This window comes from Thermobia domestica, chromosome 16 (genome assembly GCF_964235325.1).
Source record: "Thermobia domestica chromosome 16, izTheDome1.hap1.1, whole genome shotgun sequence".
Classification (NCBI taxonomy): Eukaryota; Metazoa; Arthropoda; class Insecta; order Zygentoma; family Lepismatidae; genus Thermobia; species Thermobia domestica.
In genome coordinates, this window is record NC_137469.1 from 87,768,884 (window position 1) to 87,783,086 (window position 14,203).

Here is a 14,203-nt window from a genome sequence, read left to right on the forward strand (position 1 = left end):
AAGAAAATGAGGTATGACTCATGTTGCTAGAGTTAACAGACGTGTTTCAAAAAATCTCGATTTCTTTATTTTTTTCATTTTTTACACTTTTTAGTCAATTATTTTAGTAAAGTATCTACAGTGTTATCACTATTTATTCTAAAGTCATGATACGTACCTCGTTTTCTTTGGCATAAACAAGTCTTTCAAACGGTACCACTTGCATGTCTCTAGCATGGGGCCTGCCAGAGGGGCCCAAAATCGGGGGAAAAGGGATTTTTTGACAAAACTTTCCCTTTTTCGCAAATTTTCTCCACTATGGTACATGCTAGAGACATGCGAGAGGTACCGTTTAAAAGACTGGCTTTGTCCAAACAAAACGGTGTATCAATCATGTCTCTACAATATTTAGGGATGAGTCAGGAAATTTTCATATAAAAATGGGTTATCCATTGCTCACATAGGGGAAAGCTGATACTGTTTGCACGTGGGGCAATATTTTTTTCCTCTCTTATTTTTCAAGATATAACATTGAAACTTCGTACAGTTATTAAATATAGTATGTAGTATGTTTGAGATTTTTCTGGGCTTTGTGGGTTGACACAGGGGCCGGCCAGAGGAGCCCAAAATCGGGGGGAAAGGGATTTTTTGACAAAAATTTCCCTTTTTTGCGAATTTTCTCCACTATGGTACATGCTAGAGACATGTGAATGGTACCGTTTGAAAGATTGGTTTATGGTAAAGAAAACGAGATACAATTTATATTCCCACAATGAACAGTCTTAATGATGATGATGATAGTATAGAAATTCACTAAAAAGGTATTATCAAGGGAAACTATGTAAATCGGCTGTAGCATCAAAACTATTCATCCCAGGGCCACTCTTTGTATCTCATTCTCTTCATCATAAAGCAAAGCAAAGTTTTTTAAGTAGCATTCGCATGATCGTATCCGATACCAAAGGGGAGATATTCGCGATAAATAAAAGTTATTTTTAAAAAAGAAAATCCCTTTTCCCACTTTGAGCGGAAATTTCCCGCATTTGATACACTTTAGGGAAATTTTACGGACGCAGTTGGAAACACTGCTTTACTAGAAACAAAACGGGGTATGAACCATGATCCTACGAGAAAATAGTCTTGACGCAGTAGATGATTGAGTGAAAGTCTGCAAAATACCTCAAAAAAGCCATAATTTAAAAGGGTTAAATCTTTCTACATCCTAATTAATAAATTATTATTCTGTAAATACGTTTCAACCAAAACAATAGAAATTCGTAATATGAATTCCGGACTTAATGGAAATAATTAATATTACATTTTCAATTTAATTATATAAGCATTGGGCACAACAAATTTCCATTTTATGAAAATTCATTATGTCACCCTATTTTCATCTATTTCTATTTTGCTGTAGCGATTCAGAACCTTTGAATATTATCATCTTTATTATAGTTACATAATCTATTATTTCTTGTAACCAAAACAACCCAACGGGAACATACTGTATGTCATTAAATACTTATTCAAGAAATTCTATGTACTTTCAGAATAGAGCAAAGACAACTATAGAAAAAATTGAAAAAAACGATAGAACACATGCTAATTCGAAGAAATAATTACGACATTGTACCAGTAACCGACAACCGATATCTTCGTGCCCTTGTAAAAATATTGTAAATGAGAATACAAATTGGATCGATCTTCTAAATGAAATAGCGAATAATACAACCTTATGTGAACCCATATTGGACTATTTAGTGATGTTCACCGATTCTGTAATCTTTATAATTATTGTAATATAAATATATTTTGAATCGTATGAACTACCCTTGGTTAGTGAAACTGTGGGTTTTAATTCGTAACATTTGCATATGTTTTACCAGAGGAATTATGAATTCATAGAACATTTAGTACTTCATATCGGTAATTCACGTTAGCAGAACGCAAAACAACCAGTAAACTGCAATTGTAAATTAGGCATCTTAAGCAATTTTATTACATTTCTTCATAAAACACAAAACCTTCAACTTAATCTTAAAATAGATTTAATATTTTATGTGAATGAAAGGAAAATAAACAAAACTCAGAGTAAATATTTTACGACTTGATCACTTTCTCAAAATTTTATTTAATTTTTTCTGGTAAACTCTTCCGTTTTCGAGTTCAATGGCTTCAAATTACAATATCCTGTATACAAAATAATTGTCTTCTTCATTAGTTTTGTGGATTTAAAAATTCTACACAAACTTATTCAATTTTTGTTCCTTTTAAAACATACTAGAAAACATATTTTTCTGCTTTTTCTCTAAATGATTTCAAATACAACTACTAGTGTTGAAACAGAGTAAACATTAACCAAAATAGTTTAATAAATAAATATATATATATTTTTTACAATCTTATAAACTACTTACAACAGCATGTATGTATTTTAATGCAATAGCGTTACAAGTGGTTTCGAAATGGATTAGATTTCTCTTTTAGTTATGCATATCTAGTATATCACAACTGATTATATAGTATGTCAGTTTGGCCATTTTGAAACATCATATGGAGAATGCAGTAACTTACGTTCCTAATGCTAACTTGACCCTAAAATAAGAACTACCACCTTTAACACCAAGAAGAGAAGATTTTACAATTCGCCAGCCATTATCAATGCTTATTAAAAAGAAAATGAATAAATGTACTTGCATCTAATCAGACTTTCTCTGCTTCTTTGTGTCACTAAAATCGATAAAATGTTCTCAACAGAACTCTCAACAAATGTTCCCACTTGTAGTCTTAAACGTAAGCAACCTCTAAAATATTGTTCTAAATGGTTTTCTAAAAGTAGCGAACGTTTGGATTATGCCATTAATTTTCTGTTAATAGCCTTCCATTCTGGGATAAAATTTAATGAATTACACAACATATTAGCTAAATTATGAAGCACTACGGAAATCGTATTCAATATCGAAACCCACTGAAATAGATTTTTCCAACATTAATTATTCGTATCAATTTCTTACACTTTTACAGATATTATTGAAGATGACGAAATATAGGAACAACCTGGTTAATTCTATGAGCATTTCTTTCCAAACATCTCTCAAAAATCTTGAAACGCAATGAAGATTTGGAGTCATTTTAAAATTATAAGAAACCTACTCCTTAGCATAAACACTAGCTCCATTCTCCCTCATAATATCTATGACATAAAAAAGAATCTCGAATGTTGTTATTTAACTCCCAAACTTGATATGCCTTACGAGAAAATAATATAAACGCACAGCACAAAGTACGTTATAAACCCTTTCGCTAAATGTTTTATCAGATAGGGAAAAGGCGGAAGTTAAAAGAAAAGACTAAATTGGAAACAGTAAAACACTAATAGCCGTGATGCATGAACTTAAGTACCACATTGAAATCTAGATTCAAGTGTTAGTGTTCCCAGGCTGAACATTGTATTTTTTCCTACACAATTTTACTGTCTATTAACTCTCACTAGTTCTCCTCCTTCAAGCCTTCACTTCGCAGTACTCCGTAGGCTAAAATTATGCTTAATCAAAAGTTATAATTATTTACATTGAACTATTTTTTATTATGCTCACATATCCTGCAGTTATACAAAGATTAATGCCCTATGCTAAATATGGTTACGGCCTGCTAATGGTAGTATGCCGTAGTTTATATACAATCTGTAGTTTACAACATCTAGACGCAGAGAACGGGTGTGGTTTATTAGCCTCATGTACGTTTAATTTAGCAAATAGGGCATTCAATACCCAACCATAGGCTTGGATGGTTTTTAGGGCGTTCATTCCTTTTACGTTCCTAACGGACTAATTAAGCTTCTACATGTTTGTTTATTATTAGGTACGTGCCTTAAGACACGGAACATTTGGATTCGATTACAAGTGTGATCTACGTGGTTTGGGTACCATGTTGGTATGTAGACAACGTAACATACAGACTCGGTGTTCGAAAGAGACATTAAACTCCAAATAAACCAACCGATCTCTTCTATAATTATCCATTTACATTCTTGCCATCCTACCGATCAACCTGTTCCATTAATTTTATTCTCTTTCATTACTGCCTCTCTGCTTTCAACTCTGTAACATAATCACTTGATCCAGATTTCCAATGTGGCGTCGAACTGAATGGTTTACAATTGTTTTTCCGTTCTCTAACTTTTTTTCTCTTTTTATTTCTTTCTTTCCCTTTTTTTTTTTTTTTTTTTTTTTTTTAGAGTAAGAACTTTAGTTTATCTTGTATTATAGTATAGTATTATACTATTATAGTATTATAGTATTATAATTTTGTATAGTCTGTACGCAATAGTTTGTACCTTTTACTGTTGAACATCCGTAGGAAAGAAGAATGTATTGTGATTGTTGAAAAATCGAGATTTCATGTTCGAGATTTCAACCACATTTACATGTTTCATAGCCTCTACATGGTGAGAAATGATTTTTTTTTTTTTTTTTTAATGGATGTCAATCTTTTCGTCCGTACGTGAATATGTTCACCGTCTAAATATAATACTCTTTAACGTATCGAGATCAATTTTAAACTTAAGGTTTTTATAAAATTCTCTAAGGACTTTTTTCGAATTTTCATCTTATCCCCACAATACTAGTACTTTCCAAGGGTGATTTTTATCGTAAACGACTCGAATAAAGTTTTTTTTTTTTTCTTAGAAAAAATCTAGAATGAAAATGTCTTTTTTGAAGCGGGCGAGGTTCAGCCATGGCTGCTCTTGGAAATTGGTTGTTTCTTAAAGATTTTCTCAAAAACAACTGGCAATTTTGTTCGTGAATCAAAAAATAAATGTTTCGTTAATAACCTTATAACATGACAACATATTTCTAGTGAAAAAATCTCCAACAGTTAGTTTACTATTGAGATGAGTTTTCTGGCAATTAAGCAAATTTATTTCTCACAATTTAAAATAGTATCTTAACAACACATATTGATGATTGTATTTGACCATTATCAAATCAGAATATTATGCAAGACAGCATAGTTTATTCCTATTTTATTTTATATAGTTATCAACACATAATTTTTTCTGTTCTTTAGTTGAGCTTCCCCGGGGGAATAATACCTTAACTAATGATTAATTATACCGTCAATAACTACATTTAATTTTCATCTTTTACGAAAATTTCTTTATTCTGTACTAGTCTTTCGTTCAGTAATAATAGTGATATATCCGAGTATATTGTTTATTGTCATGAACAATATTGATTGAATTTGTACCGTACCAAACTCTCCCGATAGAAAAAGTTAAGAAAATAATTTTTCCAAATTTAGAAAAGGCACGTATCTATGATTATTTTTCCGCAAAGATGTTATCGTTTTTCGTAAGAATGAATTTTATACTCACGTTTTCTAGAAAGCTTTTCTTCACATTTTTTGGATGAAGTGTAATAGATTCCAGAAATTTATTGGCGTATGTTATATTCATTCTATATGATCTTATATTTGCACTAGTAAAATGTGCCGTTTATAGTAAACGGTACAACAAATGAAGAAATATACTTGCATGATAATATACAATTCTTGTTTTTATGTAACTTTGAAGGTTGGTTACTCGTTTTGAAGACAGTCTAATCTATTTTACTCTAAAGCTCAATACTTAAATATTTACAACATGTTATATTTTATTTTAGTTCCTAGTATGCCGCCACAGGATGTTCGATGTACAGCCCTAACGTCACAAAGTTTGCAAGTGAGTTGGCAAGCACCTCCAGCTTCTCATGCAAATGGCATCATCCAAGGATACAAGCTACACTACGAGCAGGCAGAAGAGTGGTTAGGTACGTTTACGTGTATTGGAAGAAAGAACTAGTGTTCGCAATAGCGTTTTCGCCAGGTTATCCGTAATCGAATCCCTACGATGTCAATAGCAAACATGAAGAGCATTTTAGTTCTTATCAAGTATAAAATTCACCCATTTTAGTTATAAATTATGTGTTTGTAACGACGAATATTTAAAAGTATTTTGAACTTTGCAATTTTAGGAAAGAAACTGAGTCGTTTAAGCCGAATAAGTGTCGATAACTAATCGAAAGTGGGTGAAACAGGATACCATCAAATCTGTGGTCAGTTTATAACATACTAGCTGAAATGTCCGTTCTTGGCACGGAAAAATAGGTTAATAAGAAGTTTAAATCCCCTTCCCCTTTAGGGTATGTATTTCAATGGAAGTTTAATGATAAAATACTATAAAATGTTCATGGGGGAGAAAAGAACAATTTTAGATATTGTTAAAGAGGAAAGAAATTGTTTGAGACATTGGCTAAGAGGGAAGTGTATTATGTGGATCGTGTTAGAGAGTATAGTGGCAGAAAAGAGAGGAAGGGAACGAAGTAGATTACAATTATGGACAATACCAAAACAGAAAAATCGTATGTGAAAACAAAGAGCTTAGGGAAAGACCATGGTATAACGATATGTCTGGTTCTTAAATGTTAATATTGAGCCATAGAACACACAAATTACCCTTTTTGTACACTTTGTTTAATAAATGTAAAGGAGAAGCGTACAGTTTACTTCTGCACAAATTTCTAAGATGTCTGCTTAATTAACTGAATAATACTATTTAATTTTTGTTGTCATGACGATGACAACAAGATTAGATTACATAAAAACATTTGAATATTTTTTATATATTAACATTATAACTATATTATTTCTTTGTCTTTCTTTTCTTCTGTCTAGTATATATTTAAAATACATTATGGCCCAAAATTACAAGTAAATTATGATTGTTACAAGTAAAATATACAACATGCTGTTGTAATGCAGCATAGAAGTTCTCAGTTGCGGCAAGTGACCTGCTCATAATGACAGAATACCTGTGATGATGATATTTTAGGGAGGAATTTTAAACCCCTCTATTCCTTTATGACATGCCCTTTAATCAAAGTGACCATGGTATAAAATCCAGCTTGAGGTGGATAGTAGCTATGTTCCAAAATTCACTTGAAACGGTTATAGTCATTTTCCAGTGATGTCATTACAAGAATCAGAACGTAGATTTCAATGTGGCGATATCCCCCCCCCCCTTAAAACGGAAATTTTCAAAAACACCGAGGGAAGGGGAATCCTTACTTTGAATGAGGATATTATGTACCAAGTTTGATCTCCCTAACTTGTCTCGTAAAATATTGTATTTTTGGCATAAATTCTAAATTCTCACTGTTCCCTCTTAGGATACGCTTTTCAATTAAAGTAACATGATGAAAATTTACGTTGAGACAGATACTTAACTAAATGTCAAAAAATTAATTTCAAACTGTTCAACCGTATCCTTATGATACAATCACAAGCAACAGGTAACATCACTTTCTACATGGAGAAAGAAATTACAGAAAATGTCTCCTTCGTCCCCTCTAAAATTAGAATTTTCAAAACTCCTCGGATTTATGCGTTTATATTTTAATGAAGAGACAATATACTGAACTCAATCTTCTAACTTTACGGGATCATGAGATAGTAAGTTTTTCGCACATTTTGATTGATTAGGGGAATAATGAGGATGTCTGCGTCGAGACAATGGGGCCCACTCACGATTTATATGGCAGCTCCAACACAGACTGCAACAATAATAACAAAGAAGAAAAACTGCAAAGAATATACTAAGAGAGAATAAAACAGCGCTGCTAAAGTAAAAATATTTTTTTAAAAAAAGTCAGAAGATAAAACAATAAATATATAAAATGAAATACATAAAAGTAACAATATATAGAAAAACAATAAAAAGTTAGAAGAAAATATAAAAGTATAGCAGTGATAGAAAAAGGAACTAAATACTTAAATAGCTCAGAGAATGTGAGTGAGAACGATGAACAAACTGAAGTACCGGCTAACAATGCTAATATCATTCTCCAACACGAATAAGTGTACAAGGCAATCCATGACATTCTTTCAGGACATTCGACAAGAATGTGCCGAATACTCAGTGGGAATTCACATAAATTATGACATCCTTAGGATATATTTATTTTAATCAAAGTAACATGATAAGAAACAGTTTGAGGCAGTTGATGACTATATACCCAAAAATTCATTTCAAACGGTTTAACTGTTTACCCGTGACTCGATGACCCACAAGATCATTTTCATTTTCATATAATTCACTAGCCTTCAGCTACCTGGGGACTTCGCGCGCAGATCCCGTGTTTGTCGGTCTACGGCTCGCACTTCATTTCTGCCTTTGCTTCCTTTCTTCGCATGGCAAGAATCGTTTATGACATTATTCTTTGCGAAAATTTATTTTTTTCCCTTATAATACTATTTTAATCAAAGCGAAATGATGATAACCCATGTAAGCTGAAGTACTAATTGTGTTTTTAAAAAAAATCATTTCAAATGGTTCACCCGTTTTCCCGTAATGATGAGACTGACAAACTCAGTCATTTTTATATATTGAAAAATAAATAGAAATTGACCCCGTTCTATCGTTAAAAGTAGAATTCTCGGAAACAGTGTGACAGAATTTTCGTAAACGCTGTGACATATGCCCACTTATTTTGAATAAGGAGTTTATATACCAAGTTTCATACATATCACTAACATGTCTTGAGGGATTTCGAAATATGGCCATTTTATTACAACGATTGCAATCCCTACACCTTTTCTTCCCTTCTAAGGGAAACACCAAATATAGCTATAACATATCTTTCATTATTTAAAATTAAAAGCGAACATGTCAATTTCCATATGTTTAACCTTATGGGATTTCGAGATACGGTGATTTATTACAATAATTGTAACTCCCATTTTTATTTCCACCATTTTTTGTCCCTTCTAGAGAAAAAATTAAAACTGCTTAAACACGTCTTTAAATATTTTAAATAACAAGTCTAAATACCAAATTACGTATCTCTAACATTAAGGGATTTCGAGATATGGCCATCCTATTATAATAATTGTAACCCAACTCTCTTCTTCCCTTCTAGGAGAAATGAAAAAACGGCGAAATTCATATCTTAATTATTTTAAATGGGAAGCCATAACAAAATTTCATGTTTCTACCGCCTAGAGATTCTTAGATATGGACAATAAATATACTATAACAATTGCTATCCCATTTCTCCCCCTTCCTCGTAGAATTTCTAAAAATGTTTCCTTAGTGATATTGCATCACAAATCCTGTGCACTGTCAAAATTTCAACTTTCTAGTTTAATCGATTTGGCCTGGGTGATGATTAGTCAGTCAGTAACACACTCACTCAAGTCGTCTTTTAAATACTCTTATTACTCGGTAATTTATTGTTAGTTATTATTGGAATTAGATGGCACTTAACTTCAGTTCGATATAAGTAAATACGATTGAATGCGAAATAATTTTATTTTACTTTAAAGCTATGGAATTTAAACTATTGAAAACGAAAGTTGACTGATCTCAAGAACAAAGAAAGCATTTTAAAGAGAAAGTTCAAGTAATCGGATTTTCTGCAGTTTCTGCATATTAATTCATTATGAACTTCGTATATCAATAGATGTTCTCTAACTTCCGTTGAAAAAGTCTATATCCTGTAATCTCAAGGTTTTCTTCATAATCAACTTTCATACAAAGAAATCAGGCACAATTACATCACTTCATCTCACACGCAGGCACTGATTACCCTGATTAACCACTTCCTATATTTCTAATGGAAAATTAAATCGTTCCCACAATGCAATAAAAGTGACTCTGCGACACTACCGGCTAGAGTTGTAACTAACTGCATCGTCTGCTACTGGCAGTCGCTAAGTGGCTAATTCTATCAGACTCACGCGCTCTGAATGATTTGATTCGTTCTTGCTTTTAGTAGTTCGTAGTATCCAACTTACTTTTGTGGCGGCGCTACAGTCTCCACAGTTTCAGCGGGAAGAGCAGTTGAAACCTCTTATACTATATTATTACTTTATGCATGTCGGCTTGCCAACCTTACAATAATTTATCTTGATATACGATAATTTAAACCTTAATGCTATAATGCTTTTGTGATAATAGGTGAATATATGACAATTTTAGAACGCACACTTTTATTTTTGCAGTTTTTGAATGCAAATAAATTGTAGATGTGCATTATATAATTATAGAACATACACATCGAGGTTTTTAACGATCATTCCCACTAAAATAAATCAATAACGATTTGAGAAATGGAAAATGGCAACTCTGCATCATTTTTTTAAAATTCAATTACGTTTACGAAGAGGTGGAAAAATTGTTGTTGTTTAGAATAGTGTTAATAAGGATTAAATAATGGATAGGACAGTGACACCAATTTCGAGTTCAAAACTGAAGATTACTAGGTAAGTTTATTATATATTATTGTTATTATTACCAATATTACACTCGTTTCTACAATGATCACGTGCATAACAAATATACGATATTTTTTTGTAATATACGATAATTTTAAAGATGAAAATCGATAATTTTGTTCTCTGGGGTTGACAACTCTGATCCCACGGTCTGGAGTACCCCAAGGTTGTATTTTGTCACCACTATTATGCTGATGATACGGCATATCTCGATTTGTGTTCCTCAGTAGACCGAAAATACGCAGCATTGTAACCAACAATTGATAAACTTGTTAGTTGGTGTCTCAAATGGAAACTTAAATTAAATCTATCTAAACACAAATGACGTTATTTGAAATTAAGCGCAACAAGTCCTGCTTAACAGGAAATCCGGAACGTTTACATCTTACATTACTAGACTCGCCAATATCCTTACAAAACAGTGTGAAGTACTTTGGTGTCACTTTCGACAAACATCTCTCTTGGAAAGCCCATCTTTCTAATTTATAAGCTAATATTCGCCGTCGGATCAACTTGTTGCACAGTTTGAAAGGCATTAATTGGGATCTTAACATCGAACTCATTCTTTATACATATAAAGTTTTTGTTCATCCTGCTCTTACCCATGAACATGTTGCCTGGTTATCAACTACACAAAAATTTTATGACAACTACAGGAATTACGCCTAGCTTATTCAATGCCGCCACACACTCCGACTCCTGAGATCTACCGTTGTACAACAATACCAACACTTTCACGTTATCTGTTCACTTTCCGCTCTCGCTACATTCAATCCCACATATCAAACGATCATTCGATTCTTTATTAACTCTTAGACAAGACACCAACTTTACCACGTTATGCTTATTCACCAATTCCACGAACGTGATCAAACCGCTGTTCTCTTATAATCCCCATTATCGCATTTATTGTCGCCATTCTTCGTCCAGTGTATGTAATTTCATCAATGTACCCTTTTGTAGTTATCAAACAATGGTCCAAGTGTCTAAACCCGCTCTGAGTAGCCCCATAGTAGAAAATTAGCACCCTCGTCACAACTAACATCCTACGTCCTTGTGTTCTGTTAGCTGCACTTTTCACTTCATCATTTACATTACATGATACGCTAAGACCTTCTTATGCATGCGTAAATAAAAATGCAATAAATAAATAAAATCGTGATACCCATCTCCAAATAGACCTACAAATAAATTGATGCTCGTGGCCTCAGAGAAGGCGTTATTGTCTGCGGCTCACCCATCTTCGGATGGGAATGAAACTGTACTTTAAAAACATTCATGATATATTTAAGTAAATTTAGTGCTATACTCATCAATTTTGAAAAGTTAATTTATGTAAAGGCGAATTTTCTATATTTGTGAAAACATGACGAAGTGGAAATTTGAGATCACTGACTTTGGAAGTGCCCTTGAATCTGCTTTCTATCATTTCACAATTAACTTATGTAAGAAAGTTGTAAAAGGCAAGCTTTTCATCCTTTAAAATGAAGTTTTTATGAATTAAATTAAATCAATAATTAAAATCAATAATTAAAGTAATCTAATAATAATTTTGTTAATTTTTAATTTAATTGAATATTTTTTCAGGAGTTAATTTATAATTGATAATAATCGTCAAATAAACTGGTAAGGATTAAACATTTTAAACGTTATTTTTAAAATTAGTTATTTTTTCATAGCCTTAATTTTTAATTTTAATCCGTTAAAATGTTAGGTAGCTTTTCTAAATATACGCTGAATATAAGTTTTGCGTGTCCATTCAGAACTTTTGGTCCTTCATTTTAACTTTTTTCCTTTTAAAAAATCAATCGTAAGAGCAATAATAACGTACGTGATATTGAACTCATCCGATTTAAACCAAATTTCTTATAGAAATTTGGAGCGTCATGTTTTACTTGTTATGTCTATGCTTAAATTAAGTGTCTCGCTGAGAGCTATCAAGTGAATGTTTGAATCTAGATCAGCATGCAACTACTTCTTTATGTTTCTAAAACGGCTACATTTAGAATTATGAATGTTTTGTGTAACATAGTAAAATTTACTGCTGTGTATATCCACAAATGTATATCAAAACTGTAAACTGATGGCTACCTATTTTGAAGTTCAATACTGTAGTATGAAAGGTATTGAAGCACGTCTCAAAACATACTACATACTACTTTACACCTACGATCGGTATAAGGTATTATTGGGTCTATATGATATTTACACACATTATCATCTGTACCATTATCACTTATTTCTTGTGATATCACTTCTTGTTCACAATCCGCGTCACTATCACTAATTTCGAGGTCAATTTCAGGCAATTTCCCATATAAAACACTTTTCGAGAAGAACTTGTTTATGGACCACAAAAATTAGCATTTCTCTCGGAATTATTAAAGCTGGATTTTTCAGTAACTTATCACATGATATTGAAAAAATTTGATAAATGGTAGTAAGAAACAGAGTCTATGTGATCTACACAACCTGTTTGATTCCAAAAGATTTACGTATTGGCTAATAGAATGCTTAATGCTTGACAGAATTTTCAACATGCTGTATAGCGCGTTAAGATTGACTTGATCGCTGGCTTAATTTGAATTATAGCCATGTAGATGATCAAAGCTTGAAGAGAATAATTGTCGGACAGCCGTTGTTAAGTAGGTGTCAATAAGTGGTTCGTTAATATTCCTGCTATTTCAACATCCCAGTCATTGCTGTGGAGCTACACAATCCGTACGTGTGTACGTCGAATCTCTGAGATAAGCGTGCGTTGAAAATGTACGCACTGGACATACGCACGTACATCGAAACCCTCAGAGAGGTTAAAATAGAATAATCGCATTAAGTTATGTTTACTTTTTAGAAACTAATCCAATTTTGATAAAATTTGGTCTGTAAGTGGCTTTGATTCCCTTAATAAAGTTATATGTAACACATGGTGTCCAATATACAATGCAACCCGAAGTTTGAGATAGTAGAACTTTTAAACCTGAAGCGACACACAAATAATGGTTATACTAAAATGAAGCTTCGTTCATGCATATATTTTTAAACTAGGAAGCAACGATTGAAGTACAGTAGGAACCACACAGTGTTGCCAGATGTAGCTGAAGGTGTAAATCAATTTTTTGCAAACCATGTAAATTGACTCGTAACTCATACGTATGGATGTTCTGTCGTTAATTTTCAGTTTGTTTAGTTGGAGTAGCTTGGAAACTATGACGCAGAAAAAAGATTTTTTTTTTATATTTTCACCGGTAACTAATCGGATGAGGCCTCTGTAAGGAGGAACTAGGGAAATCGTAGTTTTCATAAATTAACACTCTGAATTGGCAACATTGCTGGTGTTTCAGTACATCAAAAGATGCGTTAAGGATCTGTCTACATTATGTAATTCTGAAAGCAATGAAAAAGAAAAACTTTGAAATTATCATGATAAAACTTTTACTTACATGCTCCCGGAACAGTGCTACTACCACGCAATGAGTTATCAGCTCTACAGCAGATGCTGGAAGTGCCTCTGATTTGATTCAAACACTGGTTCACACTTTCACCGTGTTGGCAGCAACTTTACGAAGAGTAGAAATATTAATGTTCTCAATGGCACTGCTAATGCTTGTTTCTAGGTCTTGTATAGTTCGAGAATTGTTCTTGTATACCTTTAGCTTTAAGTAGCCCCATAGAAATGAATTAGCAGTGTTGTCGGGTGCATGTAAGTAAAAGTTTTATCATAATAATTTCAAAGTTTCTTTTTCGTTGTTTTCAGGAATTGCATAATGTAGACAAATTCTTAATACACCTTTCGATGCACTGAAACATCAGCAATGTTGCCAATTCAGACTGTTAATTTATGAAAACTACAATTTCTCTAATTCCTCCTTACAGAGGCCTCATCCGATTAGTTATCGGTGGAGATAAAAAA

General features: G+C 32.6%; 1 protein-coding gene across 5 annotated transcripts in view; it reads left to right on the forward strand.

Moving 5' to 3' along the window:
• LOC145673227 (cell adhesion molecule Dscam2-like) overlaps positions 1-14,203 on the forward strand; it is a 510,467-nt gene that overhangs the window by 438,884 nt on the left and 57,380 nt on the right. For all 5 annotated transcript variants that reach the window (XR_014128733.1, XR_014128732.1, XR_014128734.1 and 2 more), the window contains exon 18: positions 5,643-5,789. Coding sequence is in view for 2 of the 5 variants with exons in the window: in XM_081742719.1 (XP_081598845.1) it covers positions 5,643-5,789 (147 nt within the window). In the remaining 3 variants the exon portion in view is untranslated. The remainder of the gene's footprint in view (positions 1-5,642; positions 5,790-14,203) is intronic.